The sequence below is a fragment of the Austrofundulus limnaeus genome, unplaced genomic scaffold, assembly GCF_001266775.1.
Source record: "Austrofundulus limnaeus strain Quisiro unplaced genomic scaffold, Austrofundulus_limnaeus-1.0 Scaffold35, whole genome shotgun sequence".
Taxonomy (NCBI): Eukaryota; Metazoa; Chordata; class Actinopteri; order Cyprinodontiformes; family Rivulidae; genus Austrofundulus; species Austrofundulus limnaeus.
In genome coordinates, this window is record NW_013952437.1 from 1,904,708 (window position 1) to 1,915,536 (window position 10,829).

The 10,829-nt window shown below is 39.0% G+C and overlaps 1 protein-coding gene across 1 annotated transcript in view; it reads left to right on the plus strand.

Annotated features, from left to right (window-relative positions):
* LOC106516037 (SLIT-ROBO Rho GTPase-activating protein 3) overlaps positions 1-10,829 on the plus strand; it is a gene marked incomplete at its 3' end in the record, with an annotated part of 33,214 nt that overhangs the window by 6,583 nt on the left and 15,802 nt on the right. Inside the window, 5 exon segments of the mRNA XM_014006196.1 lie at positions 4,421-4,583; positions 5,656-5,718; positions 8,957-9,148; positions 10,322-10,450; positions 10,568-10,789. Of these exon segments, the coding sequence (XP_013861650.1) occupies positions 4,421-4,583; positions 5,656-5,718; positions 8,957-9,148; positions 10,322-10,450; positions 10,568-10,789 (769 nt within the window).

A 10,829-nucleotide genomic window follows, 5' to 3' on the forward strand; every position in this document is an offset into this window, starting at 1 on the left:
CACACACACACACACACACTTTTTTTCCTCTATGGCTGTCATTTCATTTCCATTTTCAAACATCTTCACACTAAACTGCTACTGAAATACTCACAATTTCATGGTGCACTAAGTCAGTAAGTTTGATCTGCGGTACAAAATTGGGCTTATTTTGCTCCAGTTGTCTTTCAGTGTTAATTTATTTATTTATGTATTTACTTTTTATATACAGGATGATGATCATTTGTCATGAAACAAACACACCCTGCAGCGTGTTGGAGATGATGCACAGACACGCCTGCAGCTGTCTGATCATGTTATTATAGTCAGGAAAAATGTGGGTAATAGGAAGCGCTTGACCATGAATAAAAATTATAATTAAAAAAAACAATTGTTAACCCAATTCATTTCATTTGAACAATACAAGTTCTTGATTCTAGTAAGGACATGATAATTTACAGATGAACAAATTGAAAAACTATAGTTTAACTAAACCCAGTTGTAATTTAATGCAACACAGTCAGATTCAGAGGTTTGAAATATTTTTTACACAAGTTTGCTAACTAGTAGGGGGTTGTGTTGTCCATTAATTTTAGATTTTATTTTAGTAGAAAATTTTTGTTTTGTTTTTATTGCAGATTTTAAAATTTTTAGGCATTTCATTGTTTTATATGCCCTGTTTTTACTTTGTTTTCTGTTTCCTTTTTACTTGTTGTTTTTTTATTCTCTGCTTTTATTTTTTCTGTGTTTTTACTGTATTTTTTGATTGAATATGTTTTCTGCATGAGCTGTGTTGGAATGTTGATTCTGTACAGCACTTTGGTCTGCTGTGGTGCAAAAAGTGCTTTACAAATAAAGTTGGATTGGATTGGATAGTTCAGAAATAGATCTGCCGAAGGGGGTATGTGGAAAGGTTATAAACAGTTAACATCTTACCTGATATAGATAGCTTTTTAATAACCTCAGTTTGTACAATAAACCATCAAGCTAACGGCTAATCTAAGTGGAGTCACAAGCAAAGGGGATTACTGATGTTTTAAAACATCTAAAACCTCAATGAAGCGGTTTAGGTGACAATAATCCACTTTGGTTTTGCTGAAACTAGCAGTTAGTACATTAATTTGGTCAAAGGTAATTTGTAAGACATTATTTGATCATAACTTTTTTTTAACAAAACCTGACTTTATTATACCCAAACTAACTCCCTTTTCATTTGTACAGCTCTTTGTGGCTGTAGAAGAGCTAAAAGGTTGATAGTGAAGCACAAATATAAATTGTTTGTAACTGATGTAACTTGTTAAAAATTAGCACTTGCAACAGTTTCAAAAGCAATCAATCTAAATTTTAAGATATTTTTTGCATTGGAGTGTTGGAATAGTAGAGTCAGAGCTAAACTATTCATGTTGACTTCTACAGTTCAGTTGGTGTAATTGATTCGTAGGCAGTTTTACACMCATTCATTTGGACTTTCCATCTCTCTCTCAGTCTCTCTGGCCAATTGGACATTAAGCGTAATCATGGCTGAGAGCTCCCGTCACTGGGACATTGATTAATGGAGCGTTCCCTCAGAGGGAGTCTCCTGCAAGAACTTGCGTTGGATTACTTCTCCCCACACACCGCCCCCATGTCCCAGATTTCTCCGTCACATTAAATGCTCGTCATTCTAAGTGTCTGTCAAATGCCGCATTCAGACTCGTGGAGGAGATTGGAGAGACTTATTGTTAATATTTCTGTGTGGTCTTCACTTCTGCAGTGTCATTACAGGGTCTGCAGTCTCGTTCATGTTTTATCAGCAAAATCTCTGAGCCCTTAAATGGTCCCTATCAGATTTTCTTTTCTTTTTTATTCCTTTTTTTTTGATGCACGTAATATAAGAACTGACAGGAAATTGGCAGGAAATAACTTCAAAGCAACCCACCACTTGAAAACTCATTGATTCATTTATTCACATTAAAAAAAACTATATGGTGTGTGTTTAACATGACTTAATGGCTCCAGTTTGTGTGTTGGATTGATGGTAAACAGTAGTTTAACTGAGTGTTGCAACTCTGCTGGGGAACAAGTATTATATGTTTGTAGGCTGTCAAGTGTAAAACCTCCTTCTGTCATTTTTTCATGGAACAGCTCCACATCATGTCGTCGGTGCCCTGAATACTAAAGTCTCATTCTTATTCTTGAGCAGTGGAACATTTACAGGTTAGACGGCTGATGGCACATCCGGGATCAAACACCTGCTCTGCTTGAAAGGCAGACCTGAAGGAATCGCTTTCAGTGAAATGGAGGATGGAGGGGGAAAAAAAGCTAAAAGGAATGATAACACCCTGCTCTCTGGGTTATCTTTAGCAACACAAAAGTACAAGTCTCAATTTAGTACGTGGCAGCATGTGAAAAAGCTAGAATAATTTACTTTCAACATCCTTGAATTACACAGTGAAGCAGAAATAAACAGTCTATATTCATGAACAGATTCAGGCAATGTGCAGAGAAGAAATGATCTTTCACAGTGGGTATGGACTCAGTTTGGAACACGTATAGTAAAGTTAAAYTCCAATAAAAGGAAAAWWCTAAAAATCCATCAGATATCAACTCTAACCAGAGATGATGTTAAAGGGGAGTGTCTGAATGTAAACAGAGCGTTGTTACAGTGACTAACAACACAGACTGTAGAGAAGAATCTGATGTTTCTTTAGATTGTTGTAAGTCACTATCAGAGAGMGACAAAGAGTCAGGATTTAAATATTCTTTCAATAAGGAAAGACCAAGGAATTCTGTTTCTTAAAGCATTGCCATTGGATATCACTTCCTGTTTCACTTTGGCTGAGCCAAATTCAAAAGTAAGTATGCCAGTTACTTGACAAACTACGTAGGTAAGATAATGTGTATTATTTCAAGCTTCTTAAATATAAAAATGTCTGCTTTAACTGTTTGCATTTGAGTGATATGCAAAGGCCCTTTAAAGTACTTCCAGTGGATCAGTTTTTCATACTTTGGAGGACAAAGAGTCCCCCCCCCTCCCCCGTGCTTTGGAATAATTTTCTTAATATTAACTGTATAGACATTAATTAATCCAGTCATGAAGTCAAGTCTCAAAGGAGACCCATTTGAACTTCTTTCCACAAGCATAAAAAAAGTTAGACATGCAGGACTTGGTCAAAGTACAAGATTTCAGAACATCTTTGTTTTGTCTTTTTTTAATTTACTCTAGTTAGTTTTCAGAAATGGACTGAGTTACTAAACACTTCCTCCACTGAGCGTGTTGTTTTATGAAACCATTATACAACTTTTCTCTACCATGAAAATGCACATTTGAACACTTTATGTTTTAAATTCATTGACCCTTAAAACACTTTATTACTGTGCAGTTGAGCATACTAACTAGGCATATCTTAAAAGTTTGTGTTTAAAGGTTTAGTAAAAATATAAACCAGTGCAGTCAAAAGAAAAGACAAGTGAACCACAACAGCAATACGACCTATAGATGATAACTTACAGTGATGAAAAATATCCAGTTAGGACCTAACAGGACTGGAGAAAAACAAGTTTTCACCTTTATGGCCTTTTTATTAATCCATTTTTCAAACCGTGTTCTTGGATTCTTTTTCCACAATGAAACTTAAGATATTGATTTATTTAACAGATAACAAAACAGCATGACACACAAACTGTATAAACTGCTCAGTGGACAGCTGCTTGGATCTTGCATTAAACAAACCGCCCAAAAAATCATTTAATCAAAACAGACATTTTTTCTGAGCCGCACATATCTTTTATTTTCAACAAAGACATGAGACTTGCTTTGAGTTATTCATTCCAACTTCAATCCTGTTTTTTTTTTTTCCACCAATCATTACAGGAGACAACAAGCTGTCAGCAACAGCAAAACATAGTTTTACTCACTTCTTATTCAGGCYAAAATCTTATGTGATATGTGCTTTTGTAAGTCATGTTAGAAAAATGTTTAATCCGCTCAAGATAGAGTAAAAGACAAGAGGAAGAGAAACAAATGCTTTGGTGTGAGGATAATGGAACTCACATGCTCCCATGAGCAAAGAGGCAGCCAGCATGTCGTGTGTGTGTGTGTGTGTGCGTGTGTGTGTGTGTGTGTGTGTGTGTGTGTGTGTGTGAGCCATGTTAGTGAGTGTGTATGTGGAGCTTCACTGTTTTCCCCTCCATGCCCACTGACCTCCTGATCTCTAATAAAGACCCACAGCGGGGATCAAATGATGGAATGGAAGATGTGTTCAGAAAGAAGCATATCTGCAAGTCCTCAGACATTGAAGTACTTTGATCYGAGTTCAATCAACCATTAATCATTCAGTAGGACTTCTGCTCCCTTTTTTATACCTAGAAGTAGTTTTAAGTATTGCTTGAAGCCACATTAATTCTTCAGGATTTGACATGTTCAGATGGTAAAAAAAATCTCTTCCCCTYGCATTTTCAGAAAAGACCAAAATCTTGTTTCCACTGTGAACTGCTGGTATTTGGTCTTGGACCAGACCCGACGGGAGAGCAGGGACCAYGCCACTCTCAGTGACATCTACAACAACAACGTCATTGTCCGGCTGGCGCACGTAGGCGAGGATGTCATCAGACTTTTCAAAAAGGTCAGAATGGGAATAAAATGGATGAGAGCACGCAATTGTGGCCGTTACTGACGATGGCATCCAAACGARCCGACTGCTTCAGTCACATCACTGAAGCACCACATTAACAGTGATACGTAATAAGAATAATAAACCTTATGTGCATGGACCTTTTTAATGTATRTAGAGGTTATGAACAATTATTATCTTAACTAGTGAGATATTTATCCATTTATAGCATTTCACAGAACTTTATTTTGAAAAATCTAAGCTACAGTTTTAAAAATTTTCCCACTTTTGGAGTAGGGTAGAATTACTGCGAGGGAAATTACTGACAACTGCGCGTCCAGTTCAGTTTGCTGAAGGGATGAGAGCTCTTAAAAGACAATAACCCTGTTGTGCTTCAGCATCCTGGTTCAGCTGCAGTGCAGTCTTGCTGTTAATGAACTACACATGTGGCGACGAGGATGATTCACCTCTGGCGCTCGTTAAGACAGATTTTAAGCGAAGCGAATGTGCTGAGCTTTTATTCCTGCCACATGTGAAAATGCAAGGTTGCTGTTCTGACAAGTGGTCTCAGAGAGGAGACAACAAAACAGGATATATTGGGTGAAGYGCTGCACAGTATCCACTTAACAGGATTTCCAGAGTCACACTCCACTGGTGCTGGCAGCCCCCCCTCCCTCCCTCCCGTCTTTGGCTATGAGCCCTATTGTGGGACATGTCCGATTCATCATGCGCTCTAACTCCCTGTAACTGAGCTGAAGCTGTGACTTTCCGCTATGGGAGCTGTTCTGTAATGACTGCACTGTTCTATTTTCGTCTGCCTGCTCTCTTTGGGCATTGTATTAGATCTTCTCAGCTGCAGAGTAATGACAGCATTTCAACACTTGCCGACATCCTTCGTATTTAAATTGAAACTGGCACACAGCTTTCAAAGCCCCCCACCCCACCCCCACCCCCCAGAATTTTCTCGCGCAACCAAATAAATCAGTTTTTGACTTGAGATGTTAGATTATTTGTCTTTTTTATTTGTCCAGTAAAGATGATTTTTATTATCTTGTGTTTTTTTATTTTTATTTCTTCTCCACAGAGTAAAGACATCGGGGTGCAGATGCATGAAGAGTTGGTGAAAGTCACCAATGAACTTTACACAGTGAGTTATTCGGTCCCAGCATTCTTTCACTCTGTGGTTGTATCGTGCTGCTTGTTTTTTTTTTTTTTTTTTTTTTTTCATGCATTTGCTGGTTGTGGCATGTCAGCCCTACAACAAGGCAGTTATATTTTCTCTCAAACCTGCAACCTGTGAAGCAGCTGCTCTGACTCTGCACACAGCAGATATGCCTTATCAACCTACAGCCTATAAAGATGACATTCTCTCCTTCTTCTGAGGTTGTGTAAAGAATAAAATTTACATTCCTCGTTCTGTGCTTGATGTGAAGGAGAAYGTGTTCTTGCTTCGAGCTGTGCTTTAAGCAGACTCAGCTCTCTGTGCTGCAGAGGTCCCCACAGTACCCATGAACTGTGGTAACAGTTTTGAGCAAAGGTTACACATGCTGAGAYGCCTCTGACTTTTGTGGTAACGGCATTTGGACAGTTTTTGTCTACATTTCAGTCTGTTTATTGCCAGGTGTCTGGAGGACTTCACATACATATCTGACATTTCTAACAATTCTGTGTAGTTCCTTGTGCTAACTTTAAAAAGCAAAGCGCAGACAGTGCCAAAATAAGACAAATTATATCTTAAAATTCATACATTAAGTTTCTGTAGCAAGAACTTCATGGAGCATTGCTTTTAACTTTTGGCTACTTTGTAATTTGATTATTTTGCATATTGATGTAAGTTCATAAGTAATTTCAGGTGATCAATCTAATGTAATTGAAAACCTTTTTATAGTTGAAGCTCATATGTTATGGGCATGTAATGTAACCTGATACTATAATAGCACCCAAGAAGTGGAATATTTCTGTATTTATAAGAAAGCTTTTCAAAATAAAACATGATTTGAATGAAACAAGAGGAGCAGGATGTAGCTTGTAAAATCTTCAAGCTGTTTGCAGACAAATAAATTAAATCAGTGTTAAAGGAGAAGGGGGTATTATGTATTTCCAGGCTRTAGTTCAATTCTGTACCACAATCAAGTAACAGTGTTACCTTCAGTTGTTATAAAAATGCTGTCTCTGTTGTCTCTTTCTACCATTTCTGACACTCCCACTTGATCATGTCTTCACAATGCTTCATGCCGGTTACAGTCTTTGGTAGGAGCATTGTAAGAGGGTAGTCTCCTTGGCATTCAAAAATACATTCACTTGATGAAGATATTTATTTATTTTTTATTCCAAAAGGGACTGGATTGAAAAGTATTGCAAACTCAACAGATGGACAGTTCCAGCAAGTGTTTGCTAATTGTTGCTGCCGCTAAAGGTGGAGCTGTGTGGGGTAGGGGTGCTCTGTGGAGCTGGAGCTCAGCTGCAGACTGAGCTCCAGGGAGGAGCTTTGTGTAAACAGGTGGCACTTTGTATGAACAGGCGTTTAGGCAGCTCCACATGGCTACCACTAGACCGGCCCTGCGCAGTTCCGCTCAATTCTAGTTTCCCTTCACTGCTCCGTCTGGGATTTCTCCCATAGACAAGGATTTCTTCAGGAGAATTTTGTTTGGGCCAATCAGAAAACAGAAGGAGGAGTTTTGAACAACATCAATTTTCTGCGCAGTGTCTGCTAGTTAGTTTAGCAATGGCAGTAGAGGAAGTGAATGAAGGCTTCCAAATTAAATTAAGCCTGCAGCATCATTTACAGTCGTCTCGTTCGGCTCGGTACTTCTCTCCTCTCAGTAGGGTTGTTTACAGCGCACGCAATTTCCGGTTAGCTTTTTAGCTTAGCCTCCTTCACAGTGGAGCTGGCATACACATAYGTCGCGGCCAACCGATCCAATCGTTTTAAACTTCAACAGAGGCCACGCCTCGAGAAAGAATTGCTTCTCCATAGCCGAGAGCCCAGACCCTCGTATGAAGCAAAGTGAAGGACATGGGTCTGTTTTTAACCTGGCTATAGGCTACCACAGGAGATTCAAAGATTTCCCAAACATTCATGAATGAGTCAAAGCTACACTCTGGGTATGTTTTTGATGGGAGAATGACAGTATAACATGACAGAAAGCTCAAAAAAGTTGATTTTACATACCCCCACCCCCACCCCTAAAACGTAGAACAGATCCACTGTGCCAGTTTCAGTGGGCTGTGTGCAAAAGCTGATTGATGTTTTTTTTTTTAAGGAATGACTGTACCTAACAATCTTACATATATACAGTATCTGAGAGGACAAAGTGTCATAGTATAAGCCACATGAGAAAGATTCTCATGTGTAACTTAATCCAGCAGAAAGTAACATTACTGCTGTACTGATATTGATTTTTCTTTCTCCCCTTTCTGATTCATGYATTATTAAATGCCTGTCTGCAGCTCTCACACATCATAAGGTATAGCAAGTGTCTGTTCAACTTTAGAGTAAAGAAAGTAATATAGCTGAAAGTGGATGTGCAATGATGATTTAATCTGTTGTACATTAAGTCGACTATTTCTAGGCTGCTGGTTCTGAGGAATAATGAGCGTCTGGCTTTTGTAAAAAATCGACTTGTTACTTGTTTGATGTGTGGCAGATGGTTTCTCACTGTCACTATGTTACCTCCCCTGCTGATCGATCTCGCCGTCCTTTGCTCGTCCATTTTGGTCCGGGTTGCTAGGAAACCGGAACTTGAGACCCAGTGATGGAGAAGCAGATGTTGTTTAATTGCACTGTTAGTCACTGTATGAACAGTTGCACGAGTTTCTATTCTTAGCAGCATTAAAAATGACTGCAAAGTTAAAACTGGGGTTCTAAAACTGCTCCTGCTTTGCTCTGACGATGTCATGGTTGACCGTTTTAGGACTGGAATAAAAAGTAGTTAAATGAGCTGCAAATTAGGACTCGGTATTTCAAATATTTATGGTCATTTATTTTTCAAGGAGCTGCTCAGACTTTCAGTGAATCAGATTATTTTATTCCAAGTGCCAAATGTTTGCACTTGACGTTCCAATAATATGTTTGGTGATTCAGATGGACCTTCACTGCCCACATCCAAGGTAGATTATTGTGGCTGACATAATAAAGCCAACAGAGGGCAGTCAGCTTTGTAATGACAAAAGAGTGAGGAGTTTTTCCACAACTTATGTTTCAGTATTTAATTTCACAATTTGAAAATTTCCTACTAATGAGCAGCTTTTCTGCAAACTGAGCTTTTGTAACGATTTTCATGTATTTTAAAGTGTGAAACATTTCCTGTTATTTTATTATCATGCATCACATCTCCTTTTAGGAAACCATTAGTTCATTTCAAATTTCTTGTACGTTTCTATAGGTGATGAAGACGTACCACATGTACCACAGCGAGAGCCTCAGTGCTGAGAGCAAACTGAAGGAGGCAGAGAAACAGGAAGAGAAGCACATCGGGAAGAGCAACGACATCGGTGTCGGCCTGCTGCGCTACGGCCACGACGAACGCCCACAGCGCCGCAGCTCTGTAAAGAAAATGGAAAAAATGAAGGAGAAGGTCTGTTTCTGCTGACTTTCCTCCATATGGTCAGGATGTATGTGACGTACATTAAACAGGTTCCCACGGGTCCTTGAAATCCTTGAAAGTTCATGAATTAAAGAAAAGCTTTCAAGGCCCTGGAAAGTTTGTGAAAACAGCCAAAAAAATACACTTGTCCTTGAAAGTCCTTGAATGTTTTTTGGGGATTAAAATTATCTATTCACACATGTGATTTTCATTATCTGTAAAAAAATAAAATAAAATAAATAAATAAAATAAAAAAGGTACATTTGTTGCGGTGGATAACTCAGGATTACGGGAAACTGACGTGGCTTTCAACAAATAACGTGAGCCATAGTCGTAGCTTTACCCAATCAGAGCAGAGTAGGGCGGGTCGTTCTTTCTGAGCTTGTAGATATGAATGTAGGCTATTAGGGTTGGGCAATATTGGCAAAAAAAAAATTAATCACGATAAATTGTGGTATTTAGCCAATAACGATTAATTTGACGATTAATCCCCTGGAGTCCCTGGACACCCTTATGTCCCAGTCATATAACCAATTTAGAAAAGATTTGCTATTTGTAAAAATCTTTTCCAGATTGTGTCAAAATCACAGACTTCAGGCTATACATCAAATTTTAAATTGTGTTGATGGATAAATAAATTACAGAACTTTTTTAAATGTTTGTCATATTTGAAGCAGAGAGGAGCACCGAGCGGACTCTGCCTGGTTGCATTAATCATACTAATCGTCAAGTGCCAAAAAATAATCGATTAATGTTTTTCTGAAGATTAATTGCACACGATACGATTATGCCCAACCCTATGTATACATTTAATCCACTTTCTTTCATTGATTCCCAGTTTTTCATTGAAAAAAAAAGTTTGCTGGTAACATTCTGTGGTAGCAGGTAATTGCTGTCAAGCGTGGTTCTTGAATTTGAGGAAATTGGTACTGGGAAGTCCTTGAAAGGCCCTTGAATTTGATGGTGACCAAGGTGTGGGAACCCTGATTAAAGACAAATAAAAAAAAAATTCTCAAACGGTTTGCAGAAAGACTTGTAAATGCCGGGGTCCGTGCACTTTAATGGATTAGATGAGATGAAAATCAGCGTAATATAGTAATGCTACTTTGAGTACATTAGGAGGACATTTTACAATATGCATTGATGGGGCTTTTTCCTCCCCAGAGACAAGCCAAGTACTGTGAAAACAAGCTGAAGTGCACAAAAGCCCGGAACGACTATCTTCTCAATCTGGCAGCTACCAATGCTCTAGTGGCCAAATACTACATCCACGATGTCTCGGACATGATAGATGTAAGTTAAATTAAATGAGGGGCAACAAGTAGTAATAATGGACACGGGGCTGAACATTTTGTCACGTTACGTTGTTTTCTTTCACTGCTGAAAATTGCAACACGTTCTTTGTCTCAGTGTTGTGATTTAGGATACCATGCAAGCCTGGCCCGCACCATGAGGACCTACCTGTCYGCCGAGTACAGCCTGGAAACGTCTCGCCATGAGGGTCTGGATGTTCTGGAGGGAGCGGTGGATGCCATGGACATTAGAGGAGACAAGCTGAAATTCATGGACGCGCACAGCCAGATCTTCTGTCCTCCGGCACGCTTTGACTATCAGCCACACATGGGAGACGAGGTGGGGATGTCAGCCACGGGGTTTCCTCTCCGCTGTATTA